The sequence below is a fragment of the Frieseomelitta varia genome, unplaced genomic scaffold (assembly GCF_011392965.1).
Source record: "Frieseomelitta varia isolate USP_RPSP 00005682 unplaced genomic scaffold, Fvar_1.2 scaffold_953, whole genome shotgun sequence".
In the NCBI taxonomy this organism is placed as follows: Eukaryota; Metazoa; Arthropoda; class Insecta; order Hymenoptera; family Apidae; genus Frieseomelitta; species Frieseomelitta varia.
Window position 1 is genome coordinate 200,338 of NW_025110760.1, and position 19,439 is coordinate 219,776.

Sequence of the window (19,439 nt, forward strand, 5' to 3'; positions counted from 1 at the left end):
AAGAAAATTCAAGAGAGCTTGTCATTTCGTCGTCGCCGGTGTTTCATATTTAATAAAATAGCAAAAGAAAGAAATCGTACAGCAAATTTCAAGGAAAGACTTAACGCTAGAACTACCAACGATCGAAACACAAAATTTCCATCAGAGACATTGAAGTCAATGGAGAGTATATAAGCTTTTATTTGTATATTTTACGCCTATAAAATGTCTAACAAAAATTATACATTGGTCATTTTGATCATTTTGGTAGTTCTAGTGTTGAAAAGGAAGACTTTGATCTCCAAGAATTAGTTCGTGGATTTAATCGTCGAATAGAATTTCTCGAAGCGATTACGGAGAGACGTTTATATTTTTACAATCTTCGAGAACGAAAATATCCTTACTTTCGCATTCGCTGCACAAAAATGTAAGAACACCTTTGGGAAAGAGACAAACTCAGGATATATATCGCCAAAGAAGAGATTTCAAAACGAGGCCAAGTGGATCGTTGTACGATTTCGTTTCTCTGAAAATTGTAACATTTCGAGATGTCAAAGGCAGGTGTCCTTTCGTGCGCTGGTGTACATCTAAAATAAATCGAGCATTCCTCCGAGTCTCAGAGATAACCAAATAATATTCTTGAATTTTAAAACGATCAATTATCTAGTGGTAGTAGAACATCTGACGATTATGATTACGATCACTTGCGTTCAACCGGTTGTATTTTATCTCTGTTTCAGGGGACCATTCAGCGTGGTTAGGAAATGCATCCACCGCCAGACAGGGCAGATGTTCGCGGTAAAAATCGTCGACGTGGCAAAATTCACATCCAGCCCCGGTCTAAGCACGAATGGTAAGTCCTCGGGGAATCGAAACGCGCGCGCACGCCCTCGTGCTCCGCCATTAATTTCCGCCGCCTCGTTCGAGGAACAAACGTATTCTCTGCACACGATTTCATGTTTACGTATTCTCTTTTACACGTACGGATTGTACCACCGATTCTCGAAGCCGTGAATTCGAAGCCGGTCCATTGTGCCGCTCGATTGAAATTGCATTCGTTGCCCTAAATCTGCTCTCTTCGATCTTAATGCGAAACACGTACGGCGAATTTCTGAAATTAAGTGTAAATCCTTGCGAGCCATGCTATTGGCATGTTTCGCCGTTGAATTAATTCAAGATTTTGTCACAAAGGTTTCAACTGCGAGATAACTGGGAATTTATCGGTAGCGAAGAGTGACTCTTCTCTCTTCTTTTTCTTTTTTTTTTTTTTTATACGATGTTGGAACTATTATTTTTGATTCTTCAAGGTATTCTGATATATATATATATTGCAGAGTCGATTTTTCTGATAACTAATTTTGGATAATTAGTGGAAATAACTAATTTTGGACTGACATATTGCTCTGCGGATAAAGAGTTGAGCGATTGTTTAATAGTATTTAAAGTTCAAGCTTTTGATATTAATATTATTAACCATGGAAGTTATATATATGATATGCCTGGGAAGATGATTTCTCTTTTTATAGCTAATTGAAAATATATTTTATCATATTTTTAGAGAGAAATCGGATATGTCGTTCGGTTCTCCTTCATTGTGTTCTCTCTCTCTCTTAATAGAAGAGAATATATTATTTGTTAGCGAGATATGCAGTTATCAGAATACTTCGTAGGCGTGTATATTTGTTAGGTGTCTAATAATAAATATTATCTTTTTTACATACATACGTCTAAGAGGTACATAGTTCTAATAATAGGTAAAAAGGAGATGCATCGCTTTAAAGGTTAATAATATTATGAAAATGCGTCACAGTTAGAACGTAATCCCAAGAGAACGCTCGAACGTCACAATAGTGATAAAAATCAATTTTATAAGATCCGGTCTCTAAGACAATTAATTTTTCGTAATGATTTCGCGCTAAGTTTCCGTAATTCTATCTCTGGCTATAAACAATTTTTAACTGCGAAGTTTATTGGCAACCTTTCAGATTTATTACTCTCATACATAATATAAAAAACAAAAAAATGTGTACAAGTGATAGGGGAAAAGAGAATGCCATTACGTCATCTGATGCGATAATCGAATCTAATCCGGACGAATTTCTGTGAAAATTACTACTCACAGAGTTATCGAAGTGATTTCGGTTACGTGCTCCGTATACAAATGATTCGATGCTGCATAGTTTAGAATAAAGTTGGATTGCGAGCGAAATGTTAAACAATAATTCAATCGAAATTGTTGTTGAATTGTTTGGCAACACTAGTAATTATCGAATGTCTCCTTTGTAATTAAATATCCTAAAGTGAAGCGCAAGTGATTATAATGAACACAATGAAATTACCGTTTCATTTTATGTTTAATTTCATAGTTTTAGACGATGAGATTAAATTCATTTAAATGAAATTAATTATTTAATTTCATAATTTAGAAAATGAGATCAAATTTCTTTTTCCTTCTGTACTCTACTGTATTTCGTTTTCCGTGTAAAACGGAACGTCCACGTTCTGAAACGTGTAAAAAATGAAAGTGTCATAAATATACGATTGTTGCAGATTTGAAACGGGAAGCCACAATATGCCACATGCTGAAGCACCCCCACATAGTGGAGTTATTGGAAACATACAGCTCGGAGGGTATGCTCTATATGGTGTTCGAATAGTAAGTACAACCGTGTGTATTTAATTTATTCCCTTTAGTTCGAGGAAACTTCGAAGGAACTTGAACGAAATTCATTCGGTGTATTTTCGAACGGCGTTTGTTTCGACTTTTGCTCGTTGCGCGTGATTTTAATAATTTATCCACGAGACGATTTGATCTTTTAGATTCGACTGGAATTCTCGTGATTTCACGAAACGTTCGCCTGGAACGTTGTAGTGGCATTTGAAATGCTTTAAACACGGGAAGAATAGTAGAACGGAGTAAGAGCCGAGCGATGTCTTGGTGCCGCATTTACCTGAATTTGTTCATAATTCCTTAGAAAGACCGCCTTTTGAATGTGCTCGTTGGCAACAACCTTTTTTTTCACGCGGCAACTCTCTTTCAACGTCTGTTCATTTTTCTTTTTCTTTTTTTTTCCCCCCAACGTTTCGAATTAAACGAATTTTCTAAGTGGGAAATACGTTTTTCGAATGCAGTTAACAGTGCAGTGACATGAAAAGGTCCTCGTTGAGTCTTAATTATTAGATCTTTTTAAACTGGTCGTTTTTAAATGCAGAAGAAATCTGAAGGTAGTGGATCTTTATCAAACTTTACTAAATATTACTTTCGTAGTACGATTTTCTGCTACTTCTGAAATAAGTTTATAATCTTTTTTTTGTACTTGTCTTTTTTTTTTTTTAGTAAATTCTTTGAAGTAGTTTCGTCAGGAGTAGTGAATTTTTTGTCGCGAGGAAAATGTTTCGAAAGGCTCGAAATAAATGATGGTTGAGGATGAGAACAATTCTTCGTGAATGTTCCGTATTTCTTGCAAAATTTTTTACCTGTTTCACTTTAAATCAGTATTGATCGTTCTTTGTTGAAAGTTTGAACTTGTTTTTTAAATAACGTGAAATTGTCGAAGCCAGGATTTTTAGTCACGTGATGTTTAATAACACGCGTGTGCGTGAATTTTTAAAGTTATTTAGTTAGCTAATTCTGGTCATACTTGACAGTTGTGGTGTAATTGTCTAATTAATAACAGAATCCTGCAATTTTTCGATATTTTCTGCAACTTTGTTGAATGTTGAGTCGTTTACTAATCGTGTGTTGTGCGCATCTGATGTATTTAGTACAATTTCAAACCAATTAATCTTTTGAAACAAGTATTAAATATTTGATGTTCGAGACTCACAGTAACGTTAATTAATGTTTGTGAAAATAGTGAAATTATTCACGTTTATTGATACTATTTTCAAGTAAAAAATAAATGAAACGAAACAGCAATGTTTGACGATACTAGCTCTTTGCTCAGCTATATATTTCTGGGTGGAATATTTGACTCTCGAGAGGCTAATTATTTCGGAATATGTGTGCACAGGAAAAGGTAAAAAATATTAATGCCGTTGAAATATTAAAGGACTGTATGGGCATTCGTAGAGTTACGCATCTATTTCTCCAACATATACGTATTTACTAAGATCTCGTTTTCTCCAAGTTTCTCTCCATTCTTTGATAATTGGAATTACCAGACTTAAAATAAAGTAAGTTAAAATTATAAAATGATGCAGTTATAAATTATTGCTGACTGAAAATCTACCTTAATAAATTTTTGGTAAAAAGAAAAATCAATAAAAAAGTCCGTGAGTTTTGGACAAAAATTTAATCTTAATTCTTTTTCAAAATATTTGCCAACAAATTCAATCCGAGTTTTATTCATTTATGATAATTAATGATTCAGTGCTAATTCAATATTGATCCTCGCAACGTATTCGAAAATGAAATAAATTTGATACGTAGGTATCGCCGAAAAAACAATATTTCATAACACCTCAATACCTTGTCAAAAAAAAAAAGGACCAAAAAAAAGTCTATTCTGTGAAAAAAGATTTAGGGATGACAAATGGATCTGTTACAATAATTCCCCAGTGCAAAAAAAAAAAAAGAAAAAAAGAAAAAACGTCGAGAGTACGTAGATTCCAAAAAGCTTACCATGTCGACGTCGAAATAAAACATGCACGCGTACGAGGAAACAAGGTTCTAAAGCCGTGAATTGGAACTGCTGCTATGGAATGTTATAGCAACGAATTGAATCGTTTGCAGTTACTTTTAGCCAAGGGGAAAAAAAAACTGTTTAATAGCCAAGCGCCACCATTACATAGCAATGCTCCGTTCTTTCACCGAGGTAAACGAGATAATAGAACTAAAGATAAAAAGTTTCCATGTATTCAATCTATTTTGCACTTCATCTGATTACGCTGTATTTAGATTCACGAAGTGGAATGCTATTATTCTCGAAGTATCGTACGGTAGTAAAAAAAAAAAAAAATAATAATGAATAGTTCAATTAATTGGAAGCTTAAAAGCTTTTACGGACATAGCGAAAGAAAATATTCCTGTGGAAAAAAAGAATATTGAACGGTCGACAGAAATGAATGAGTATTGTTCAACCAAAATAAATCGAGGCAAAAGTTCCGATAATAAGGAATCCATGATAACGATTATTTGAGTAATCTCTGAACTCAAATACGAAACGTTTGTAAACGTGACGACTAGATACACTCGGAGTTATTGCTGCGCACACTAAAATCCGTAGAAGATATTTACATAAGTTTGCATGATTGCAATCACTAGTGATTGTGACAAGGAGAAACCGTGCCGATGAAATTTTGTAATTTCTGGAAGCGAGATACATACTCTCGTTCATAGCGCACAGAGAAAATCCTAACTAGACTAGAACTAGACTAAAGAAAATTTTACTGCAAGCGGTTGCACTTGTGTGGCTTTAAATTATTTAACATACAATATTCCGTGATATAACAAAATCAGTTTAAGAAACCCAATGAAATTCATATTTTGAGTTATAATTGAGGAGTCTGTAGAGTGATGCAAAGTAATCATCTCATAGAGATTGAAATTACTTCGATGAGAAAAGAGGAAAAAGAAAGAAGAGAAGAAAGGAGATGACAGAGTCGTCAGTGTGGAAGGGAATAAGCTTCTATGTCAGCTTCTGTGTTCTAATTGGATGTCTAGTATTTATGAAGCAGCGTGCGACATCGCATGAGTTAACCACGCGTGTTAATAGACATGTATCAAGAAGCACGCAAAGTTCTTGAATGACAGATATTCACGCGATACAGTGTTGTATTCTATTATTTTGTCAAAGCGATTCTCCACGCTTGTCGAAATTAACGTCAGACAAACTTCATGGAATGTTTTCCAGATGAAAATATTTTTTCAATCGCAATTGTACGCATTTGGATTTGTCCGTCACACAGTAACTAGCCTCTTCTTCAGGAGCTTTACGTTGTTACGAATCGACCTAATTAGCATCGAATGAATCAACAATAATTGGGACACGCGGTGTTGTAGCAAGGAACCTCGTTGCGATTGTTAACATAATCAAGTCAGACAACATTGCCGATTATTGATCATCAACGTGGTTCGTTAATTTGGTTTGCGTTTATTTCTTGCATAATCAACACTCGGGGCATTTTTTTCACCAGTTTAAAACGCAAATTCAATAGAAATTATCATTTTGTACGCGTATCTCGTAAATATCGCGATTCAAACAGACATTTGTATAACTTTTTGCAAAGAGCGCACGTTGAAGCGACAGAATTTGCACGATTGTTTATTTTGTGTTTCCAGTTGTGCGATAAAAAAAGTCGCTGAATTGAATTTTCGTATTTAAACAAAAAAAAATGTCATACATCGTCCTTATCCCGAACAAATGAACGAGATAAAAAAAATTGATCGATGTGTTACGTGATGTATCCGAGAGTAATGGCATACGAGTATCATACTCGTGTCAATAAAATGTTGAAAATGTATACCGAAGTTGCGCGATGTGTTCTGACAGTATTTATCTATTAAAAAATTAGTGTATAGCATGAACAGTTGTCTTAAACACATAACAAAAGCATCGAAGATTCTCGTTAGTGAGTTCTCGTCGTCTCTGTAAAAATATATACTTGTACTAAATATCTTAAATTATTATTGCACATCCTTCGATTTGATAATTGAGACTCACAGTGGTATTAATAGAGTTTTAAAATATTCTGTGCAAAGCGTGAAATATTCATACGCTCTAATATATTTTTGTTAGCGGTGTATATCTATTTCATTGGAAATCACTGTATTATGCAGTCCTTCGAAGTACCGTGTACACATTGAAGGTGCAAGAAAATACAACTCCTTTTTCCCAACACGCCATAAATTGAGCACCTCGTAAATTATGCATTAATGTCGCGTTTCTGTTTCAGTATGGATGGCTCTGATTTATGCTTCGAGGTCGTTCGAAGAGCGACTGCTGGATTCGTGTACAGCGAAGCAGTGGCCAGGTAAGAAGATCTTTCGCATTGTGCGCGCAAAAGTATTTCAGCCATTAAAGATGTCTCTTTTGTTTCGAATGTACTCTCTGAGCTCAGCGCTATCATTTACGTTTATTTTTTTTTCTCTTTTTTTTACAAAAGAAAGAGGGGAAGAAAAACATTTACCCTGGACTTCACCTGAATCGCAGCAGCTTTCCATTATGCGTATCAATGATGTATCACAATGACGCATCGAGTTTATGACACAATTTGCGCGAGTATATTTAATATCGTTAAGGGAACAGTTCCATTTGTCCTCGAACGTACTATTTACATCAGTGTTCTCATTTGTGTAAAATCTTTTCTTGGCTCCGAGAGCGGACATCACTGTCTGTTTTTTGACAATAACGTTGTCACGGTGGCTGATTCTTCTTGGTAATAAATAGTTTTGCAGCGAAATAACAGCGCAGTTTTATCGGTAAAGATTCAAGGACTGTAACAAGATTAATTCTTCAGTATCGTTGGTTTCAGAAAGATTTTGGAAGATTAAAATTTAAATTTCTAAATTAAAATTTAAACTTCGTTTCGAAAATGCTTCTTCTTTATATTCTGAGAGAATAAGATACCAAATTGTTGAACGACAATGAAAGACTGTATGTAATAAAAAAGTTTTCGTTTTAATCACGCATTGTTGAACATATTTAGAAGATTGATTCTCTGCTTATTCATACGTCGTAACTGTCTGGTATGGTTATTAATATTTAGCTTTCGTAAGCAGATGATGTTTACTTATGAAAGTTTTGGCCGTCTGTTTGCTGAATCTACTTTAGTTGAGTAGCGGTAGATTAACCAGGGGGATGATGGACAGTGTAGGCACATGTCAGGTCCAAAATTGTCTCTGAAATGCGTTTGCTCTCTTCATGGTCGTTTGCAAACCCACGTCGCGTCGTACCTCACAGCTAACTTTATGGCGAATAGCGTTACGAGCTAACGTTTCGTAACGAATCAATTTACTCTTGCTATTTGAGATCGGCGTAGTTTTACGTACATTTTGACTACGATAGACATCTAAAATTTGATTAATAGTAACTAATCAGTATTCCACATATCAATCACATGACACATATTGGACCACAAATTGACAAAATTGCTCTGATACTACCCTGTATTGCCAAATATTTGAATCGACAGTATAGTTAGATGTTAACACTATATTTGTGTTAGTGAAGTTCTCTTTTGTAGAAATAAATTCCCAGTTCAATTTTTTATTTTTTTTTTGTTTTGAGAAATAAAATTAAATTCAACTTGCAAGCACAACATACAATCGCAGGAAATTGCATGTTAAGAAATGAAAAATTGTTCAAACGTTAACGCAATATCTTTGCATTTTTTTTTCGAAATATACGTATGTACGTAGTCGCCTTTTCCGATCTCGACCAAACTAAAATATTCTCTTGAGCCGCGCCATTCGTATGTCAGCAGCATTTGATATTTCACGTTGAAAGAAAGAATTTCAATAGCGCACTAAACATGAACCTCTGGGGACATGACTTACCTACATAAGTTATGGATGCAACCTTCCCGGTGCACAAGTTTGGAGTTGTAGATACATTAGACACACGAGATGCATTAAACCCAGTTACAAAGTTATTATTCGACACCGTCGATAATTCACTTCACTCGGGAGGACAATAGCAAAAGTCAATCTTCGTCTCGATATTAATAAATTATTTGCTACGTGCACGCGCTACAACCTCAAAATAATGCAAAATTTCAGTCCACTGGTCAAAGACAGTGGTTAATAAACAGTCACTACATCGGTCCAACAATTTGATACAATTTTAGACTACGACGAACAAAGGAGTATCGTTGAACAAAGTTTCTCTTTGCAGAAATTTAAATTTGAATCTTTGGAAATTATTTTTAACTACACGCGAGAGATTCAAATAAATTATCTTTGATAAACGATCGAACGTTCACGACGTTCGTCATCGATGTCTAAAAATATTCGGCGTGGAAATGCACTTATTAAACGATTATCTTTTTGTTTCGTGCGCGTATGATATTTTCGAGGATTTGATTCGATTGTTTATGTCGTATCGAGCACCCGATAGTCGGTAGCTCGATTGAAACGATTACCCGTTTAATCAGCCTGGCAATATCTTACGAGTACGTGGAAGAGGATATAAAACGGTTGTATTAACGAATTGTATCCTGCTGCCGTTTCGCTCTTAACAGAAAGTCGATTGAACCGACGTTATCTAGACAGTTTAACGAATATGCAATAAATACACCGGGAGCCCGAGCGCTTTGACCATCGTTTTTTATATCTCGGTCAACCTTCAATAATCCCTGTGTCTCATTCCTTTAACATTTTCCTTAATCGCCTGACCTATACGGTTAAGAAGCATAGGCATTTTTACGCTATTTAACCCCGAGTTAATTTTACTTTCACCGCTTTGATCCGCGATCGTTTTGTTTTCCAGAATTGACGTTTATCATTTGAATTTTATGGTTAGAGCGTCGATCATTTTCCCCGTTTATTGAAACGGGACCGAGAAGTTCGAGAGTTGTGACAGGTATGAAAAACAAGCTGTTCGGAAAAACACAGGTGGAAGAACGGTGAAAATTTTTTATCTTCTTTCTTTTTATACGTCTGTCACACACGCAAGCAATTTTAGAGGCGTAACTTTTTATACAATACTGTGAGAATTAAGGAAATATTTCTTTGTACTATTCGTATCTTCATCGCAAGTGACAGATTTCTATTTTACTATTATTTCTATATTATTTTCAGCACTTGTCACACTTTTAAACTATATTTCTGTAATTTCTTAATAATGCCGAGCATAATAAATAATATTAAAGCCTTAACACAAGTCAAATAACATGGCACGTTAGAAGTATGCGTGAATGGAAAAATTTTTTTTCATTTTAATTGACGTTACATTTTTTTTTTCTTTTTTTCTGGCTCGGCACACAAGCACATGTGCATCTCTATTTTAATATAAAACCAGTGCCCTTGTTAACATCGTGCTCACAATTACCCACGGAAATTGAACTATATCTCGAACACTGCTGAACGACTGTCATAATATAAGAAATTCTAAATAACATTGTGCAAGACATTTCACGAAATATGAAGTTTGGGCGTGCATATCAATGCATAAAAGTATCTGACCCTGTTTCGTACGCCGTTTTTCGTTTTCATCATTTGTTCACCTGCCTTGACGCAGAATGCTACTAGAAACTTTCGACACGCTTTTATCCAGAGATAGGACTCCTAAAGTAGCGTTCAGGGAACGTATTGTAGCAATTAGCGAGGGAATACAGGAAACGCTAGGCAGCGGTTGTATAAATCTGAATGAAATTAATTAAAACGAATTTCTCTGAAATTAATTATGTTGATTCAAATTTAGTAGACATTAAAATGTGAAAATCTGAATGAAATTAATTGAAACGAATTTCTTTGAAGTCGATTGATTCGAACTTAATAGACATCGAATACAGCGACTGTATTCGAAAACATATTAAAAAACATACTAAAAAACATATTAGAAATTTTGTGTGATATTATTATAAAGTTGATCTCAGAATTTATCATTATTCATGGCATCACTTTGAGTGAATCCATGAGTACAAGTCACTTAGTTTTATAAGATTTTATACTTAGAATCGTTTAATTTTTATTTAAAATCGAACGTCGACATTTCGAAAAAAGTCACGCGATGGTCTTTGATCATTTTTTCCCCACGCGGTGCTACACGATATCGCGATAGCCTCGCGCATATCGTGATAAGGCCGAAGATTTTCATCCGTCCCGGGGTGAATAGATAACACGTGCATATATATATATGTATGTATATATTTTTCAACGGCCTCATCTCCCGCAGGATTGCGGTATAACAGCAGCTTTCGTTTTCCAGCCATTACATGCGACAGATCCTGGAGGCGTTGCGCTACTGCCACGAGAACGACATAATTCATCGTGATCTAAAGCCGCAGTGCGCCCTCCTGGCGGGCAAGGAAAATTCCGCACCGGTGAAACTACGCGGCTTCAGCGTCGCCGTGCAGCTTCAGTCGTCCCAGGCAAACGGCGTCGGTATGTTTTCACACTTTTTCTCCACCTTCGTTCACTCCAACTTCGTTCTATATTATCTCTGCGTGCATAGATAACCGGGGTTCCTTCCGCGGAACTCTTGACTCTTTCCTGCGCATTCTCCAGGGAAAACACCCGCTACGGCGTTAGCTCTCTTCGCCAACACACTTTCGCGCGTTTCGTTTTCACTCGTGCTTTCCCCGGTTTCTTTTCTTTTTTTTTTTTTTTTTTTTTTTCCCTTTCTGTCCCAAACACGTGCACACCGTTGCGCGCCACGGTAACAGTACAATCAGATCACTATCACCGAACTGGTCGCTTTTCTCCACACTCGTCCCCCCCGTTCATTTGACAGAAAGTCTTTAAAGTAATTTACGATTACGTAGCCGCGCCGGAATTAAAGTAGGGAATTAACGACGCTGTGTCCTGTTGTTGCTACTGATACGGTGTGTCGTGCTGCATGATTTTGATGCAACGTGTTGAGCAACGTCTTTGAATGTTAGGAGTTCTCTGAATGTAGAGAGGAGGCTGTGTATCGTTGGATGTTAGGAGAATTGCTAGAGGCAAGATATGTTGCAATAATGTCTTTCGGTAACGTTTCAGGGATATATTAACGCGACAGGAATTGTAATTTCCTTCCTTAGGTACATTTTTGCTTCCGAGCTTGTGTTGAAAAGTAACCGAACTCGCGATTTACTATCTGCCCGTTGAATTCGCGCAGGAAGCGCGTTGTCGCGTTCATTAAATATTAACGGACAAGGAATAGTAATTTTACGTTCTTTTTGATTTTCGTGTACTTTAAGATACACCATGAAACTGGACATTAACGTTTTGACACGTTGACAGATTGTGAGAAACAAGGAAACGACGAAATGAAACAGCGTCTATTAAAAGTTAAATATACGATACTCAGAGTAATACAAAACCAAGTGTCTACGTAGAAATCAGAATCAAGTAACTTCAATTATCTTTTCACAGATTATGACGTACGATCCTGTCGCGTGAAAAACAGTTAGTACGACGAAAATTTCACGTGTGTTCACTTGGTCGAACCGTTTCGAAATCTAGCGTTGCTTGACGAGCAACGATTAATTCTAGAGACAAATGGCGCGATTTCCGTTACCGCGGATCAACCACAAAGGATCCAGTTATTCAATCAGTCGCGCATGTAAATAATATGCCACGATAGCGGAAGGGTTTCGCCTATAGACGTGACGCGATCTGTGAATGACAATAAATTAGTCCTCTGTGCACAAAGCGAGCGGACTCGGTTATCTAGGGAAGCGTGGCAAAGGTGAAAGGGCGCTCTGACGCGTTTCTTACGTTTCCTGTTAGTTCCAGAAGAGAGCTAACATCGTTCGGACGTGACGAACGCGCGGCGACCGAAAGTCGCTCCTTAAATTAAGAATACTATTAACTTTTACATACAGAATGTCGTTTCAATCTCGAGATACACATATGTACGTAATACGCTTCTGATATTTTTTTGTAAACATTGGAGAGGCAGCATTCCATGTTAATTTGCACATTATTGCGTTAATATTCTTCTATCGTTTTTTTTTTTCCCCCTAAACTGTGTTTTTCTTTTTCAACACTGTTTGGGACGTAGTGAAAACCGTGGTAGCTTGTGTCGATTAAATTGCAAATCGAATTCGATTTTGGTAGAATTTTGGTAGTTACATAATTCTCGCACGCTGTATTAGTGGGTAAATATAGTTTGCGATAACCAATTTGCTGTTGCGTAATAACATTGCATATTCCAGCACCGATATCAGACTAGGTTGAAGAGCCTACGACATAGGCGAAAATATCATTTGGCTCTTTTCTATTTATTTCCACAGTGTGTTCTATTTATTTCTCACTTGGCAGCTTCGAGAACTATCGTCGAACGGGATTCTTTTTTCTTTCTCTTTTTTTTTTTTTCTTTTTCTAGTTGACAGCCATAGAGTTGCGGATCAAACGGATACCCTGGCGTACAAAATTTTAGGTTGAGATAATTAGAGAACAAATTCCGACAGGAGTTAAGAAACTTACGAAGTTTCTTAATAGGGAACTTTTACTCGTTTCCGATGAATGACCGAGTTTCAGCGTTTTTCAGTTCGGCGAGAAAATATCGCAGAAGCTGTTTTTCAAAGAAAAATAATTTCTCAAGGTTGGAGAGTAAAAGGAAAGAAAAGAGAAAAAGAAAAAAAAAACGAGAAGGGGGAAGAGAAGATTCTACGATTTAAGAGACGCTCGAGTAACTTCCAGTGGAAAGTGGAATTTAATGTATATATCCTTCGCGTTACGTTCGAACATCTTTCGAGACCGCGATCCAAGCTTTCCGCGTTGACCGATATTTACACGCGATGTTACGATTGATCGCTAATTTTTCACTTCTTCCGCTAAAAGAAACGAACGTGTGCTGGCTGGAATCTATTATTTACGCGAACGGCTTTAACGAATGTCGTTGAGGTACGCGACCTCCTTTTCACTAGACAGCGTTACTAGGAGCTGCCTTGAAAGATTCAGAGGCAAGGAGATGAGCTTACCCCGAGGGTTAGGACATTATTGCTGCCGGCGGAGTGACATATTTGTAGACAAAGCTGATTAACGTCTTTGCAAAATGGAAAGCGCCACTTAATTACCCGTGGAGACGATTCTCTGGCGACGAATCGACCGAGAGAGAGAGAACAAAAAAAAGGGGGGGGGGCTCCAGACCATCTTTTCTAGCGCGAAATTGCGGATTTGAATGCTGCCTCTTCACAGTCTTCAACGACTACAGTGTATACGTATAATATTCGGTATATACTTACATATTCCCTTCTCTTTCCTATACATACACCGAATATACGAAACGTGTTTTTTGAACATTCGTTAAGAATACCTTCCCACTCCCCTCCCTCCTGAAAAGACACTTGGTATTTTTCTACTCGTACTCTCTCTGCTGAATGCCCTATTCTTCACTATTGGCTGGCTTGGTCGATGATTGACAGTCGTGTATATTCGAAATTTCTCGATGTTCAATGTGCAGAATGCAACGGCTTTTATCGGTTCTCTTTCTTTCCTTTTCCTTTCTTTTCTTCTTCTTCCAAAGAATCTCTCCTCGTTACTTTCTTAACGATTATCTTCGTTGGTGTCCGTTCTACTCTCACGGCGATCCATCCTCCCTGTCGATGCCTTGGTGTCGCATGATCACGACGGTAAGTAGAGTTTCACACCTGATCAAGACATCGGCGTATATCACGACGATAAAATTTATATACGCTGGGATATATCGGGTTTCTAGTTTATATTCTATACGAACCTCTTGCTACTTTTTGCGTACGATAGAACCTCGATTGTTCGAAGCAGTTAATATTCATGGATGCTTTCTTGTGCGAAAAGCGGATACACACTGCTCTGCGGCATGTAATCACGTTAATTTATCGAGGAAATTTGCTCTCGTACGTATCGTCTCGAAGGAGTTTCTTTGAAAAATAAATCAACTGTCTAAGGTATCACTTACCTTCCTCTTTCTGTACGTTCCTTTTTTTTCTTCTCTTTTGTCTCTTGAAATTTAAAAGCTTAAATGTTTCGAAATCTGTGTCTTGTATTTCGTTCGACTCATTCTGTCTGACCCAATTCTCAGAATTCAATTGAACGAACGTATGAGTTAAACAGATGATTTCTCACAAAGATGAATGAGGAGAATATTACAAGAAAAAACATGTGCAAAAAGTCTATAATTCTATTCTGCTCCATGTTTCAAACAGAACTCGCTTGCCGTATTAATTATTTTAATTGCGTTATTATCTTGAATGTGATCTCTTTCATCGTGACATGTTTCTGCAGATCGCGTTACATTGAATTTGTCCACATTTTGTTTATAAAAATAATGATAATTATTAATAAAGAGGATATTTTACAAAAAGAAAAAAAAAAACAATCGTGAAATAACAATCATGACTTTAGACTTGAAAATTTTATTATGTTTCCGTTGCGACATATTTTTTTTCCATTAAATTTCACTTCCTCCTCTCGAAGATAAACTCGTTTACGCATGGCAGCGAAAATTTATTTCCTCGATGTAAAAACCATTATAAACCATTAAAAACCATTATAATGACACGGCAGGGTTATTTCAGCGGGTGTTTTTCAGCTTGGAAAAATTTACAAGGATACAGTATAATAACGACGTTATATGACGTGACACGTAAGATTTGAAATATATATTTTTTTTTCGGTTGTTAAAAATCTCGACGAGAAACGTTCGCTTTGTCATGCTCAAGGGGGGGGGGGGGAAATACAATTAAAGAGATTTCTGTTTTTTCGTCTGTTTTTCACCTAGATACGTGCCTTTGTAAATAGTGAGAAAGTAAGGTCTAATCAGTCTTCCGCGGACAGTTCTATTTCTGAGGAAGGAAGCACCGCCTAATGAAGAAAAATACACCTTGATGAGACTGGGTCTTGGATTACATAGTTACGAACTCACCACTCGGTTATTATCTTTCTCGAACGAAATACAAAAATGCTAGCTCGTGGCTTTATTGACACAATTAGCATACAAAACTCTTGATTCCCGTAATTAAATATTTTATAAACATACGAGTGGCCTGTACAAGTGGAAAACTATAGCACGAGTGGCTAATAATAACTAGACGAGCTTCTCAGTACAATGGTTCGCTTGAATTGGTGCACAATGTCTGTACGTGTCTCATTCAGTGATTCTCCGAGTCCTGCAGTTATGCATCAATGATACATCGCATCATTCCTCTGACTGCGATGTATCACTTACATATTTGACGATTTAACAGTATTGTTTATTGGTTGAACGATAGGGTTGTTACGCTATTGCACCTCTATGTATATTTGAAACGAGCAAGCGATTATCCGTCGGAATTTTTCATTATTTAGTTCTTTTCTCCTGAGTTCATTAATATTCTGCACTCCGTCAAAAATAGACGTTATGCCTCACTGTATTATTCATAGAGTAATGCAGAGTAAAGCAATCTTTAACATCCAAATTAACAGCACAGTCCAAATTGTTTGTTACGTCAGAAAACGATTTGTTTAATCTAAAGCGAAATAAAGTTACTTTTCCTACGTTGTTTGAGAAAATAATAAAATTGTTTAAATGATCTTCCCAAGCTTGTTTATTGAGAAACATTATCTGGGGCGTGTGTTTCAAAGTTTTGAGCAACCACGATTTTAATCGCAGAAAAATGAAAAATTTTAATATTCTCTTAAATCTGGCCTTTTTTTGCTGAATCTTTGATGCTTTTCTGCCTTCCAAAAACCTTTGGCCGCTCTCCTTCTCAGAGAAAGAAGGGAAAAAAGTAATGTTCGTTTCAAAGGTGTTGGAGCTAGCTTCATCAGAGGTTTGATGACGCGCCGATGTCAATTCGCGCCGTTTGAAAAACACTATTTGAAAAAGACGTGGTTTACGAGGCGGAACCCCGAGGCAGGAGTAACTCCTGTGATGGTGTCAAAGGTTTCAATATTCACACGGATTAAGGACTTGCTACGCATCGTCGAAAAAACAGCCTTTAATCCACTGGCAATTGCGCCACTCCGATTCGACGAGTTCAATTCTCCATACGCCAGCGAACATTTACGTAACTAAGATAAATGTGAAATAGATTTTGTCAGTCGGAGACAAGGTCGGTGGTTTCTCAATTTGCATCACTCGGCCGGAATACATGAATTACTTTGGAGAAACAATCGGTTTCACTTTTCGAAAGATTCTTGGAGTGAGAAATTTTTGAGGCCATCGAGACTGAGTGAAAAAATAAAACGAAGAAGAAAAAAGAAAAAGAAAATGATCGTTCATTTTCGTGGATTCAATTTGTCGCGAGAAGTCGCCCCTTTTTGAATTTGAACGCACCATTACCGGTCATTAACATTGCACGATGCAAATTTATGCAGGGAATGCATTTTGTAATTCCGCTTAAGCTCAGGTGTTGAGATTGTTTGGTAATTGAACGCTCGGGATAATCGTACGCGTGAATAATCGAGGTTCAATCGTAGTATTAATTTCAGCCTGCTACGATCAGTACATATGTGTATTAACGAAGTACGGGCAGAACTTTCGTGCATTCGTCTCTCGAGAGAAAGCCATGTTCTCCATTTCTTTTCTTTTCTTTTTTTTTTTTTTTTTTTTTTTTTTTTTCCCCCCCCNTTTTTTCTTTGCCACCCCTCCGTTTCTTTGTCGTTCCGAATCTGTTTATACGATAATCGTAGGAAGAGTCGTCGCGCCACGTTTGATATCGTATCGCCGTTAAGAGCCGTTGATAAAATGCACTTTGTTATAGCAATCGATCCACTTCACTCGGTGCTCATGCGTAAGTGGTCGGACCTTCATTCATGCCCTGCGATTCGTACGAAATCAATGAATCATTCCGTAAGATCAATGATTCCTCTCTCCCCCCAACCACCCCTTGACTCTGACCAGTCGTAGGGAAATTTATTTTTAATGTGCATGCCAAAAGGCATCGCGTTTCTCTATACTCCGTTCTGATACTGACTGAAACGTAGGAACAGATACCCACGATACATTTTTCCTGGAGAAGATGTGGAGTATTGATCCGGTTGTTTGCGAAAGAATGTTACCGACGATCTAAACAAACGCGCCGCATCCAGTGATTCGTAGCTTGAGAATGTTATACGATTCGAGGATCGAGTGGCTGGCGAGATTATCGTCGAAAAAAGATGTTCCTAAGGGCATTGTGTGGATGAACAAATATTTCCTCTTTAAATATAGTAGCTTCCCAGCGTTCTTTCCAGCTCCTCAGACGATTTCTCGATCTTGGAGCTTGTGTTCTTTCCACTACATTCGCGTTGTTTCCTAAAGAATTCACAATAGTCAATTAATTTAGTTTGATTAATTTTCTATTAATGTTTGTACAATTTATTTCTCTTGTCTCAGCTGAACGTAGCAATGTTTCGCCCAACATCGAAGAAAACGGCGTTCGGAAATTTTTGTTGGAATTAAAATATCAGCACTGAATAAATATTTCAAACTTTTTTAATAAGCGTTTACCTTGGCGAGACAGCCGAGCTCCGTCGAGATATAACCATCTGATAATTATCCGGTAATTAGTAGTAATTCGAAAGCGGGAGAGAAACGGTTTTCCCGAATTATCGTTGGGGAAAAAAATCGTCAGCTTCGTGGCAGATAAACCCGTCCCGCGGGTGGTGCTGCGCTCCGTTATTTAGTCTTCCAAACTTTCGAAACTAATTCAAACTATCGGACAATAAGAACAACGCGAATATCAAAGAGAAAAGTACGTTTAAAAGTGGGATGGCAAACTTCTGGCGCCTTCGAAAACTGGATCTCCTTGGATTCATGAGTTTCTGGGTAACGCTCCGCCTGACGAATCTCGGGATGCTCCAAGTTGTTACTTTCGTGTCTTTTGCGCGGCTGTAGCCCAGTTTCTTCCGACGTTAAATATATTAATTCGGTGTTTTCCATTGCTTCGACGAAATTCGATAACCTTGTGATCAAAAGCGTTCGTTGTTGTCGCGTTGATCAAGTAACGGAGAAAGAGAAAGAGAGAGAGAGAGAGTCTTCTTTTTAATTTCTCGCTTGTTCGCATAAGAGATGTAAATTTTTAGTATCCTGTGTAATTATTTTACAGTTACTTTCTCTGTTTTTTTTTTTTTTTTTTTGCCACGGTTACGCTTGAAAAGATATATAGGTAATTAAAAACGCTGGTAGCATCGACTAACGCTTATTATAGTTACATATTAGTATATTAAACGCAGCAACGTTATTTAGGAACCTTTATTATAGAAATAAATTCGCCGAATGAGAACGAGGATCGAGCAGAGGCTTCAATTTTAATGATTAGAATCTGGCGAGATCTCCGCGTACGCTCGAAATTTTCTCTCCGCCACGCTGTAGAGATAGCTTGGGAACGTTTTACCATTACTTTAGAACGCGTGGAAGTATTGTCCGCGGACTGCTGCTTGAAAATGTTCCAAAAAAGAAAAAGAAAAAAAAAAAAATGAAAGAAAAGATAGAGAAAAGGGAAAGGAAAAAAAAAAAGGTTGTGAGAATGAGTGAAAGATTTATCTTGTAGACATTTTAAATGGCTACGCGAGGAAAGAGCATCGCTTAATTACAAAATTTGATAACTTGAAATTTGGTTTGGATGAATACAGAGTGTTACACGACCGAGTATCGGCAGTGTCTGAGCCCAAAGGGGCAGCTCTACTTGAAGGCCGACAACGAGGGTAAGCCTGACCTAACCTTTAATCATCACTTCCGCAGGAGCCTTGTATCATCATGCCATATGTATCACACACTCACACACTCGTCCAATACACACACGTTCACCAACACACTTTGCTACCGTCTTAACCCGATCCGTGTGTCCCTCTCACGTTACTGTACTTCTAGAAGCTGCCACTGCTTGCTTGCTTGCTTTTTTTCGCGTTCAGATTTCGACCACCAGTC

At 37.3% G+C, this 19,439-nt stretch overlaps 1 protein-coding gene across 2 annotated transcripts in view; it reads left to right on the forward strand.

The window, feature by feature from the left end:
* Positions 1-19,439, forward strand: part of LOC122538034 (peripheral plasma membrane protein CASK-like) — a 236,344-nt gene that overhangs the window by 17,933 nt on the left and 198,972 nt on the right. Inside the window, exons 2-6 of one of the 2 annotated variants that reach the window (XM_043671758.1) lie at positions 720-832; positions 2,530-2,635; positions 6,877-6,954; positions 10,851-11,026; positions 19,145-19,216. In XM_043671758.1, coding sequence (XP_043527693.1) covers positions 720-832; positions 2,530-2,635; positions 6,877-6,954; positions 10,851-11,026; positions 19,145-19,216 — 545 coding nt within the window. The remainder of the gene's footprint in view (positions 1-719; positions 833-2,529; positions 2,636-6,876; positions 6,955-10,850; positions 11,027-19,144; positions 19,217-19,439) is intronic. The other variant, XM_043671759.1, reaches the window with a different exon arrangement.